At 24.3% G+C, this 12,586-nt stretch overlaps 1 protein-coding gene across 2 annotated transcripts; it reads left to right on the top strand.

Moving 5' to 3' along the window:
• Nucleotides 1-12,386, top strand: LOC145844733 (CLIP domain-containing serine protease HP8-like). 2 transcript variants are annotated; one of them, XM_082952158.1, is made up of 13 exons: nucleotides 1-78; nucleotides 368-463; nucleotides 819-971; nucleotides 2,192-2,350; nucleotides 3,184-3,333; nucleotides 3,503-3,653; nucleotides 4,434-4,528; nucleotides 5,507-5,651; nucleotides 7,480-7,632; nucleotides 7,796-7,890; nucleotides 9,229-9,420; nucleotides 9,740-9,888; nucleotides 11,909-12,386. In XM_082952158.1, exons 1-13 carry the CDS (start codon nucleotides 33-35, stop codon nucleotides 12,122-12,124), a joined length of 1,800 nt encoding a protein of 599 aa, XP_082808284.1. In that variant the 5' UTR covers nucleotides 1-32; the 3' UTR covers nucleotides 12,125-12,386. The 2 variants fall into 2 exon arrangements, with proteins under 2 accessions (XP_082808284.1, XP_082808293.1); XM_082952167.1 differs by lacking the exon at nucleotides 2,192-2,350.
• Nucleotides 12,387-12,586: the final 200 nt, after the last annotated feature.

Below are 12,586 nucleotides of genomic sequence, written 5' to 3'. Positions count from 1 at the left end.
AATATCTTAAGAGCTTAACTTCAAAAACTGTTATGAAATATTACGCAGTCTTTGTATATCTATCGGTATTAATATCTCGTAAGTCATTAGTTTATTGTTGTTAAAGGCACGTTTAATAATATGGTAAAAGTATAAAGTTTGAATTTATAAGTTAAGAGAAAAAAACAAAAGTTACTTAGTACTAATGAAAAACTAAAGTTTAATATAATTTTTTCTCCTCTAAAAGTTGAGATCTTTTTATTAGTTTCCAAAAAATCAAAACATATAATATTATAAAATAGCAGTAAATTAAGTTGTATCATCTGAATAGATAATATTCAGTATAACATTTAAGCTTTAACTTTAATAAAAAATTAAATACTTGCAGAACTTTCTTATGCTATCAAAATCGACTGTGCCAGAAAAGGAAAAGAATATGAAAGTATAACAACATTTGAGCAAATGCAAAATTGCTTTCATGACAGTATGCATTAGCTAAAACTTTAAGATTATTCGTGTAACTCTAATAAATAATTATTTGATATATCTATTTTTTTGATTAGTTTAATTAAATTAAGTTTAACGACTGAAATAAACTTAAATATAAAGTTTTATTTTTGCTAAAACAAATAGTTTTTTTCTAATTAAGTAGGTTTACAGTGAGAGCGATTTTATAAGCTTATCAAAGGTATTAAATTTATTATATATTCGTAAAAATACCTGCATTAAATAAACAAAACGATCTATGTAGTTTCTGATAGGTATTACGTTTGTTTTCTAAAAAATAAAATACTCCACAAAATACATCTATGAAAGATAAAATAAGATATAAATTTCAGATTGTATTTGGGATCAAGATGCAGAGGACGGTGAACCATGGTGTTACAAACCAGAAGATAAAACTAATACGGATAATGAACATTCAATTGCTAACAGCGAACGACAGCATTTCAAAAACGATTTTGGAGTCAAGTTAACAAATGCCACAATCCGTAAGTCAACAATTAAAAAAATAGGAGTTTATTTATAAATACTTTCCGAAACTATTGCAACATCTTATCGATTTTTTTTTTAATAATAACAAGCTTACAGTTTTTTATGATGATATTAAAAGTTATTTATTACCAGTTATAAAAAAAAAGTACTCATTCAATGTATTTTTTACTTACTATAATATAATAACTAGCTCAAGTCAAAAGTTGAAATACTTAGTTATAAAGTTTAAAACTACACCTTTTTTTTTTTGTTTTCAAAATGTTATTATTAAAACTTGTTGACTATTAAAACATTATTACTTTAACATTTTTTATGAATTTAAAGTCAGAAAAAACTTAAACAGTAAAGTTTTTTATTTTTTTAACTTTACTAGCTTATCATATTTTACAACTAATTAACAACTTTTACAATTTAAAGCAATTATACACTATCTAAAATAAACGGTTCAAAATTGCACGAAGACAAAATTGGACGAGGGGACAAAATTTTACGAAGACAATTTTTGCATGGAGGGTCATTTTTTCACGAGAGTAAAAAAAAAGAGAAGTATATATACAAAAAATCTGAAAAAAATGCTAAAAGATAAATTGACAAAAAAAAAAAAAAGACAAAAAAAATTGACCGAGATTAAGGGTTAGAGGTAACAGTGATAGTAAAAAAAAACTAATAAAAATTATTTTATAAAAAAAAAAATGAATAAATAAAATTAAAAAGAAAAGAAAAATGTTACCGACCGAGGGTAAGGATCATGGGTAACAGTGATAGTAAAAATTAAAAAAATTAATAAATTAATAAAAAAAAAAGTTACCGACCGAGGGTAAGGGTAAGTAATGACAGTGATAGTAAAATAAAACAAATAATAAACTAAATTAAATGTAAAAATGAATCTATAAAAAAAAAATATATATATAAATAAGATTTAATCCGTGCATAAATGTCTCCGTGCAAAGTTGTCTGCTCGTGCAAAAATGTCCCCACGTACAAAAAAGTCTTCGTGCAATTTAGTCCCCTCGTGAAATTTTGTCTGCTCGTGCAAATTTGACACCTACCCATTTAAAAATATATATCTATAAAAAAGAGTAAAGTAAGGATATAAAACATGTTATCAAAAGTTCTTACATCCAAAAGTATTTTTCAGGTAATCTATTATGTTGTCAATTTATCTTTCCTTTAAATATATTTTTTTTACACGACATAACATTTTATTAACAAAAAGAATACTCCCGTGACTGCCTATTTCACTGCACTTTATTATCACGTAGTCAACGTATATCATGTGGCAAAAGTGACATCACAATGCGATCGTGTTTGCGAGGAGGATGTTGTTGGGATGAAAGTGAAGAAACGTCTTCTTTAAAATGTTACTACTCCAGTGGTTTGTCATTTATTATTTTACAACTTTTAAAAAAAAGTATTTTTTTCAGCATAAATTTTTGAACAGTTTAATAAAAATGTATTTAAACTGTTTTTGTATCAATTGTTTGCGCAATCTGTTGGTTATAAGTATATAAAAAAATGAAAAATAATTATAAACATTCTAAAATTATTAGAAAGCGATAAGAAATAAATAAATTAAATGTATGGATTTTCTAATTTTTATTAATTACTTTGTAAATAATACAATTACTTAACATTACAGCAAAATATAAAGTATTTCATTTACAAAGACGTACAGTTAAAACATCGTAATTTAACCAATCATTTAAAAGCTATAATATTAGGTTTTCTATATTATCAGTAATTCTTAGTCTAATTACTTTTCACCTCAGTTCTTTATTGTACCGTTTTTGTGGTTATAAACTTGTGAAACTTAGCAAAACTAACAAACGTTAAAAATTATTAAAACAGCAAAAAAACAATAACTGTTTTTGATTGATTTACTTTTCACCTTAGTAGCTATACATTTTTTTCTTATTTACAACTTATACTTTAATTAAGTGGTTACAGTATACAAATAAAAAAGTGTAGTTTAATAATTTTTGATAAACTTTTTTTAATTCATATAATCTTTTCAATTTTATTAGTTTTAAAAGTATCGTTATATTAAGAGTATTGTAGAATTTTAAGTTTACGTGTCATTATAAATTAAGTTAAAAATTTCAATTTTAAAAATGATTAAAAGTAAGCTGTTCCAAAAGTTATGAAGCTTAATAAAGTTTCAAAATTAATTGATATCAAAAGTTTACTAAATTTTTGAAACTTATAAAGCAATAAATGAATGCCCACCTAAAGAATGTCAAAATCCCGATGGAAAAATGGAATCTTGTTTAAGTGGAAGTTTTACAAGTGATCAGTGTGAAAAGGCTGACTGTTGTTTTACGAAAATAGGAAACAAAAATCTTTGCTACAGAAAAAAAGGTAGTAGTAGAATTAAAAAGTAAACACTACGTAAAAAATTTAACAACATTTCGAAGTTTGTGTTAAAAAAATAATATATTGTATTTAAATAGTTTTAATTTTTAATATCATTCTTACTCGAAATCATTAAAAATATAATAAAGCTAAGTATAAAATGTTCTACTAACAGGATTAGTTGTGAAAATTGCCAGCAAAAAACCTAAAAGTTCTTTTGTTGATCAGCTAGACATGAACAAATTTGATAAATCATTATCTTTACAAGACTTGTTAAAGAAATCCAATAACGAGCTAATGAAGTACACAAGACCGACCTTACCACCGTAAGAATTGTTTTCTTTTTTAGGTTATCAATATATAAGTTAATGTAAACTTAGTTTTTGAGAACTAAACAAACCATTTAAGGACTCGAAAAGGTCTTTTGATAAGATAGATTTAGAGAAATTATGTCTACTTACGCATAGTTTTAATTGTAAACTAAACCTTTATATTAAGTTATAAAAATTCTTGTTATTAAATGTGTAGTAAAACCATTTTTGCTTTAAATTCCATGCCCACTGCATGGATAAAATCGTATATTAAAAAATCTTAATCACATATAAAAAAATATTTTTTTAGACAGTATTTAAGCATTTAAAAAATTTTGATTGTCTTTCTTGCCCTATTTCCAGATTAGAAATTTATAAAATAAAGTTTTTCCAACCATTTAGTTCACAACCTTTCTATTTAAAAACTTTTTTAACTTACAGCTTTAGTTAGAAAGTCATTAGTTTTTTTAGTTAACTACTTTATGTACTACTATTGTAATTATTCAAATAAAGTTCTTGTTATTTATGTTTTTAAATCTAATTATATTGTAACTTTATATGTTGAGTATAAGCAGACTAAAAGTGTTGATATAATACCAGTAATATAAAAAATTGACAAATGCAAGCTATTTAAATAGTAAAAGTGCTTGTTGAACTATTTAAACACATGTACTTTTAGTTTTTTATCCTTTATAACAACTGCAAAAAATAGAAGTACTGACACGTTTAAATAGATATTTTACAATTGTGTTTTATAATGGTGTTTTACAATGGTGTTTTACAATGGTGTTTTAGGACAACAACTGAAGAGCCGACTACTGTACGGACGAGCACACAAGCCCCAACTACAGCTGCACCTTACAAAAAGAGAGTTTGTCGGTGGTTTTCTTGTAAGTTTTTGTTAAAACTCAACAATGAAAAAAAAAAAACGAGTAGAAAAAACATTTCATACGTTGTGGTGTATTTAAAGCTTTTACATTAAAATATTGAATTCTAAGGCTTGCAAAGTATAGGTTGTAAATATACATAAGCGTCATCTTTATTGATTACTAAAAGTTAGAATAGGTTATCAAAAGTTTAATGCATAAACAATAATTTCGGGTGAAAGTTTGATGCAATAAAATATAATACTAAAATAAAAGTAATAACCTTTGAGATTTCTTTTTTAAATAAAACTAGGTATGTTTAAACTACATTTCAATAATAAATCAAACTTTTAACACAAATAAGTGTATATATAAAATAAGGTGGTTGTTCAAACTTAAAATATACCTTTTTTTAAGCCCTTAAGGTGGTCTCTGTGTTGAAAATTTAATTCATTAAGTTAATCAACTTATTTCTATATGTATAAATATATCAAAACAGTTCAGTATCATTTTTAGTCCAAAGATAAAAATATTTGATGCATGTATAAGAAATAATTACTTAAAAGTTTTTTAACCGCTTTTAATAATATTTCATAGTTGGTTTTAAACTAAATAGTTAATTTAGTATAAGTACAATGATCTTTCGGTCACTGTGACAGCATTTTTATAATAGTGATTAAAAAAAGTTAAAAGTTTTATTTTAACAGTATATAAATTTTTTTTAAACTAAAAGGAAGTTTTTTTTTACAAGTTAAGCTTATTGATATTTCTTAGTTTTTATTTCTGAAACTCATGAGTTTGTATATAAGAAAAGAAATAAATTATTAAAGTTTTACTAAAAGATAAGTTGATTTAGATAAACAAAATTACTATAAAGTTACCAAACTAACACCATTAAGTACCTAATTCTAAATTATATTTCAATAAGTTACAGTTATTTATACCATTTTAAGTTTTAATGAATTTAAAATGTTATTCTTCAACATATTTTAATATCTACAGGTAAATGGGTAACAGTAGAAGCCGAAGAGAAAGTTTGTTACCCATCAGATTGCGGGTCACCTCAGTTTTATCCAGGCTCACCTCTGACCTTACCAACTAATAACGTTGCATCGGAAATAACTAAAAAAATTGTTGGTGGTACGAGGTTACTTTATTTACATTTATTCGTTTCTGAATAAAATTTTTGAACTTTTGAAACTTAGAAGTGCATATGTTTCAAACGATTGGAGTAGATAGCAAATAATGGATAAAAATTGTTTTATTAACTGTTATGACTTTTGATAAGTTTTGTGTTGAATCAAAATATTTATTTTCACTAAAATAGTAGTCTTAAAAACCATTTTGATAATTTTTAATCAAACTGTTAGTACAGAGGCGTAAATGGTGCTTTTCACAAAAGATTCATTTCAAGTACGAATGTCAGACTGATCACGACTTGATTGGTTGCATTTTTATACTTAGTATTAAGACAAGTTTTTAGAAAAAACTGTATTCAAAGAAAACACATCGAATAAAAAAAGGACTTAGTCTCAAAAGAATGACTGATTTTTGTTAATTCTTAAAAAAATCTATTTGTGGAACTACTTAAATTAAAAATTCTTAGTAATTTTTAAAGGGGTGTTTAGTGATTTTTTAGAGATTAAAACTGCGATTAGTTTGAAAATGAAGATAAAAATTTTATGTAAGATGTTTCAAGTGTAAATACTTACTCATAACCATAAGCTATTTCTCAAAATTTGCGCAACGTAAAACAAAGCATTCCGTTCTGCATTAAAAAACATCTAACAAAAGTTTTTTATTATCAAAAAGTTCAATCATATAACATTTTGAATACAAGTTTTATGCAGATACTTATAATTACTGTAAACTATACGAGAATCTGTAAACGGTATTACTAAACAGTAATAGATTCCTTTTTTTTGAGCTCAGAGTCTGATATTTATATCAATTGGCTTATCACTGGTAAATCTATACAATATCTTTGAAAGGTTCTTAAAAGGTCTGAAAACTTTTACAAACTTAATGGTGATAATAGTTTAAAAAAAAACAGTCAATATCATCCAAAATATTCTTGACGGAGTAGTAGATTAATTTAAGTAGATGTTAGAAGTAGTAAAATCATACTCTAAAGTATGAGTTCTTAAACTGAAGGAAGAGGTGAAATACTACTGGAAATGTCGGATTGTTTTTTAAAGTTTTTTAAAAGTTTACTGCGTGTTTAAAGATTATTCAATACTATACAATATAAGAAATAGAACTGATGTAACGCTTTTTTTAAATTATAAATAATACATTTCATTTTAAGTAAGTTTTTGCTGAATGTATTTTGAAAATACTTATAATTCCAATTATAAAACAAGTGCCGAAATTGAAACGAAATTGTTGATTCTAGACATTCAAGCTACTACTTACACAGTATTTGTACTTTAACAAAATGTTGAGAATAAAATTAAAGTCTTTATATAGAAAAAATAAATAAACAATAAAAAAGTTTTGTTGAAAAAGTCAGAATTTTTAGTTGTACACCGAAGCGCTATTACTTTATATTAAATAATCATCAAAAATCGACACAAAATCTATCTTTTTCTTGGCCATTGAAAGCTCTATGCAAACCAAACAAAGTTTTAACTTTTTGTTTATATTTTTTAATCTTCTATTCTCTTTTTTTTTTTTAAGTCATGTTACAAAATTCAAATAATTCAAATAAAATTAAAAAGGTGTATTTGTATAATAAAAAACCACTTTCTTATACTGTTCATTTTTCAACTAAATGTTAAAAAATTTAAGAAACCGCCATACTTTTTTTAAGAACGATGTAAAAATAATCAATTCTAAAACACACCTCTACTTTAAAACAAATAAATGAGTATATTCTAAACTCACATTCACTGTTTTATTTTAGACAAAGCTAATAAAAACTTATATAACTACAGAATTTTAGACAAAAATTATAGCAAATTTTTTTAAAACAGAGCCTACCCATTTAGTCATCCATGGACAGCCATGGTAATTAAAAGAGAGAAGGAGAGGAAGTTTCTGTGCGGAGCATCAATTATTTGTAAGCATTGGCTGGTAACTGCTGCCCACTGCACAAATCGTCAAACTAAGTCAACGAACTTCGCTGAGTGAGTTAAAGATTTGCATTTAGGTTCTAAAAAAAAAGTTCAATACAAAAACTGACATACAACTAAATTTACAAATTTTGTATGAATTCTTGACAATTGGTATGAAACTTTACATGTTATCTAGACAGCTATCGTTATAATTAATTAAAACGTGTTTAAAAAGTTTGGACACTCGCTATTACGAAGTCAATGTGGGAAGATACATGGGTGTTGAACACGTACATGGAAAACAAGTTCAAAAATTTGTTGGACATGAAGGTAAATCGTAAACTAAAACTTAGATGTAATTAAGTTTATATCTATTTAACAGACAACTCTGAGTATGAATAATATTCAATATATAACCTAGCCAATTTTATAAAGAAGAGTTAACTCTCTGAGTTTAAAATAGCAATTTGTTATAATAAATAAGATAAAATAATTAAGAATATAAGTAAACATTTTTTAGTTTTAAATTTTTTTTGTGCACGTATCATTTAATATAGGCCATAACTTTTTGACTAATATATTTGCAGTAAGATAACTAATAAAAGAAAAAAACTTAACTACAAACATCTATCAATCTATAAAAAAGACTAATTTTTTGTTTTAATTTAAGTCAAAAATTTTTGAAAACCTAGTTATAAGTAATATTAACTGACACATAAGCTACACGTTCGAACTATAAATTTTGAAGGTATTTTATTGTTTATGAAGCTCTAGCTAGGCAAACAATTAGATAAACAAATTTATATTTTTAAATTTCTCTTGTTTGTTATAAGTTTAAGTGTTGTAAATTTTTATACTTATAAATATTTTGTAAAAAAAATTACCAGTAAATGAAATGATGTAATGCATATAGTATGTGCAAATCAGATTAATTTTTTTAATGTTTTCACTATTCGAACACTTACTTTGTACGTATAATTTTACTTGTCTAATTCTTTTGCATATGCCATTTAATAGAAATAAAATATTACCTAAAAAGCTTTTAAAGCTCAAGTTAAATCGAAAAAAAAAATTATACTCTTTTGGTACAGTTTATGAAATGTTACATTATAAGGGTTTACTAGGTTACGAGACTAAAAGACTAAAATTAGACGTTTAGTGTTTTAGAGTATACTGTTCTTGTTTCTTTTAAAATGATTTAGTTTCCCTGCTACAATTGTAAGAAAATCTGAACAAGAATTAATTTTATTAAAGTTTTTCATTGTATTTTTTGTAAATTTATGTTTTTTGTTTAGACGTTAAATAATCAGAAAAACTTACTGTTTAAAAAAAATATTTCAAATTTATAAATTACATCATCAAATTTATCACTTGTAACAAATAAAAGAGATAACGTTATATAAAAGTGTATTTTGTAAAAGAAGATTATTTTAATTGTAAAGTTTCTAGTTTGAAAAAACATAGTATACAAATAAGAAAAACTTTATCTACAAAAAAAGTATTTTTTTACTAATACACCTTACTAATGGGAAATTTTAGACTTAAATACTTAATCTACTATTCATTTAAAGCCTTAGTTTTTTTATAAAATAACTTTATTGTGGAAATAGATCATTTTACTCTACGAAATTAATTCAACAAATATTTAACTTGAACAATACTCAACAGGAATAGACAGAATTGTAATACATGAAAACTTTACAAGTGGAGTCTCTAAAGGTATTATCACAAATGACATAGCTCTTATAAGATTAAAGAAACCGATCATATTCAATAACTTTGTGCAACCGATTTGCTTACCAAAAGTTTCTACAATAGAAGGTGATATACTTTGGGCAACTGGTTGGGGAGATACTAAGTGTTAGTTTTATTTGAACTTCAAATTTGTTAAAAGGCACTTTGTTTATAGAAAATTAAAAATGAGTTTAAAGAGTTTTAATAAAACTTTTCACTAGTTTGTTAACGGCATTTTTCTTAAATTGATGCTTTTAATTTATTTTAATTGATTAAAATTCAATTGAATTACTTTTTCTATTAAAGGAGTTTAAAATACAGTTTCAATCCAAAAAACCGTTTTTCCTTATTTTCATTAAAGTCATGTTACATATGAACAGTTAATTACTTTCTAAGTTTTCTTATTAAGTAACGTTTTTTTACTTACTTTCATCTCTATCAACAGATAAAGGACCAAGCAATAAAAACATGAAGCAGCTTGGAGTAAAGGTACACAATGAAACAGTATGCGATGCCGAAGTTACTGGTTTTAAAAAATACAATCCACAGGGAGTAATTTGTGCCGGGGGAGAAAAAGAACAAGACACTTGCACTGTGAGTAATTTACAATATTTTTTGCTTTATGCATGTATTTATAATTTATACATATGTTTTCTTTTCGCTTCAAAAGTTAAGTTACTGACCAACTGAAAATGATGCGTAAGATATTGGTGAGTTCTAATGTCACCAGTACAAAACTTTGAAAATTTTCAACCAAAAGATTAAGGTTTTTAAAATAATTATAAGTATTAGGTATTGTTTGTACAATAAAAAGTGTGCTAAAAGTACTACGAATAGAATTATATTTAGCTTTTGTGGAAGTAAAACTTAGAAATTTTCTCATTTTTAAAGTTTAGAAAACTCACATAAAATTTATTAACACAAAAAATATTTTTTTGTTTAACAATACAAAAAAAAAATGTCTTATATTAATATTCTTGAACTTTACTTTTTTAATTTTCTTTTTTACTTTTTCGTTGAACTGCTTGAACTCAATTATGTTTTATAATAAGACACGTATGTTAACAATTATTACAAAATTAGAAACTCAAAGTTTTAGATAAAATATTACAAAACTTGCAAAAAATATTTGTTTATTTATCTATTTTATTTTGCATAAATATTTTAGTTGTTGATCTGTAAAAAAAAGAAACCAAGATGTTTTAATTCTATATATTTTAAGTAAAAAACTGGTAAAAAGATTTTATATACTAAATATATGAAACGTTTTAACGTATTTATAAATGTAGTTTAAAAGATTTGTTTTTGAAACACGCATTAAAATATATATAATACAAGCTAAAAACCTTATTTAATCTATAAGTAATTTAAATAACAAAATCAGTACTGTTTATTTTCTGAGTTTTAACTTTATTTCAAGTTTTAATTAAGTTTACTCAATATTTTTAATACATCATAATATCATAAAAAACTTTTTACGCAAACTTTATTAACAACAAGTTAATTGTGGTTTTCAAGCGTGAGAACTACTGTACAAAAATTTAACTAACATTTTTAGAAGAAGTGGATTTGTGTGTCAAACAAAGATTTTTGAAAAATAAATAATCTAGTTTATGAATGCGATTAGCGTAGCCATAAAATTGTTTTTACGTATTAAACTTTTCTATAAGTAGCTCTATTTTTTTGTCATAACTTTTTGTTTTATTTATTTTTTTTCTAAGATCATCAAAAAGTGCACTTTGTTGAACTTTTAAATATTTCATGTGTAGTAGTTAAGTAATTTTCGTGTCACAAAAGTATTGTTTTAAAACAAATGAAAAAAGCAAACAATATCTACATTTCACAAAAATTATCACGTTTTGGTTTAAAAAAAAATAGCGCATAATTTTATTAAAATTATAAGAGTAAACAATTATTCATCTTAAAACATGCATCTCATCTGCTGCTTGAAACCTAGTATGCCAAGTAATTAAGTTTTTAATTATTGGTTGATGACATTTAACAAATATGATTCAATTAAACTGAAACTCTGCATATGCATTTTAGAAAACATTGTAATGTTATAAATGTTTCTGAGCTTCACCTTATAAATTTGTTAACTTTCTAAGCAATTTAGTTTAAACTTGTATTTAATTCTGTAAATAATAATACAAGTGCGAATTACTATTCTATTTATTACCAGGTTTCAGTGAAAAAAATCCGATTTTATAAAGTATTAGTAAATAAGTTATTTATATAAGCTCTATACCTATCAAATTGAGCAATTTTTATAGTTAACCCAAATCTTTATACAATAAGTTCTATAGAAATTTAAAGTGGTATTTTAAAGTTATAAAAAGAGTTTTCAGTAAATAAATGAACAATATTACTTAAAAAAGCGCTTTAAAAGTTTGGTTTTTTAATCTGGTGTACAAAAAATATTTAGTCATCGAGATAGAACTCAACGTTTTTAAATTTTTTATAAAATGTAGGTATTTTTTAGCTTATAAAATTTTATAAACAAGAGTCTTTTTTAATATATTTACAGGGTGTTTATAATTTGAAATGTATTAAAAAATAACTTATAAGTAAATATTGTTGAAGTTATATATACTAATAATTTGTTTATTTTAAGGGAGATTCAGGTGGTCCATTAGTTGGACCAAAAATAGAAGTTGTCTATGAAAACAGGAAGAGAACCACAAGATATAGATGGAGGTTGTATGGTTTGACTAGCATAGGATCACCCTCCTGCAACACTAAAACCGCTGATACACAGCCAGCTATTTATACAAATGTGCATTACTTTAAAAACTGGATTTCAAAAATGACTCAGAATTGTTGTGCTTAATACTTATATTTTCTATATAAGTAGTAAAAATCAGAGTTTTCTGTTTTCTGATTTAAAGTTCTGTAGCAGTAAATGTTTACATGGTCTTTAGTATTTATTTGGCTAATTTTTTCAAAGAGACTTTTTTTAATGTGAACTTTGGTTTTTCTAGATTTTTATATTTTTTTGACTAGTTTAGACCTTACAGATACTTTAATATAACATTTACATAAAAGTATATTGAAAAAAAAGTTTTTAAATCACATACTATCAAAATTAAAGAAAGTAAACAAATAATTTTATAAAGAAAATATTTTTGTTTTTATTAAGTATCTTGAAATATTTTTTGCATTTTTTTTATTAGTAGGTAAGTTAGCTATATTTAATCATATTTATAGTTTCAATTGAAATCTTTATAATTTCAGATAAAACTATATTTACTAGTTGATTAGTAATTAATCAGAAAAAATTTAAGTATTTAAT

This window comes from Thalia democratica, chromosome 1 (assembly GCF_965202585.1).
Source record: "Thalia democratica chromosome 1, ktThaDemo2.hap1.1, whole genome shotgun sequence".
Classification (NCBI taxonomy): Eukaryota; Metazoa; Chordata; class Thaliacea; order Salpida; family Salpidae; genus Thalia; species Thalia democratica.
This window is presented reverse-complemented; position numbering and strand designations above follow the sequence as displayed.

Coding starts and splice junctions, on each gene's coding strand:
- LOC145844733 (XM_082952158.1), top strand. CDS start 33: ATGAAATATTACGCAGTCTTTGTATATCTATCGGTATTAATATCTC. Junction 79..367: donor TCTATCGGTATTAATATCTC/GTAAGTCATTAG, acceptor AAATACTTGCAG/AACTTTCTTATGCTATCAAA. Junction 4,529..5,506: donor AGTTTGTCGGTGGTTTTCTT/GTAAGTTTTTGT, acceptor TAATATCTACAG/GTAAATGGGTAACAGTAGAA.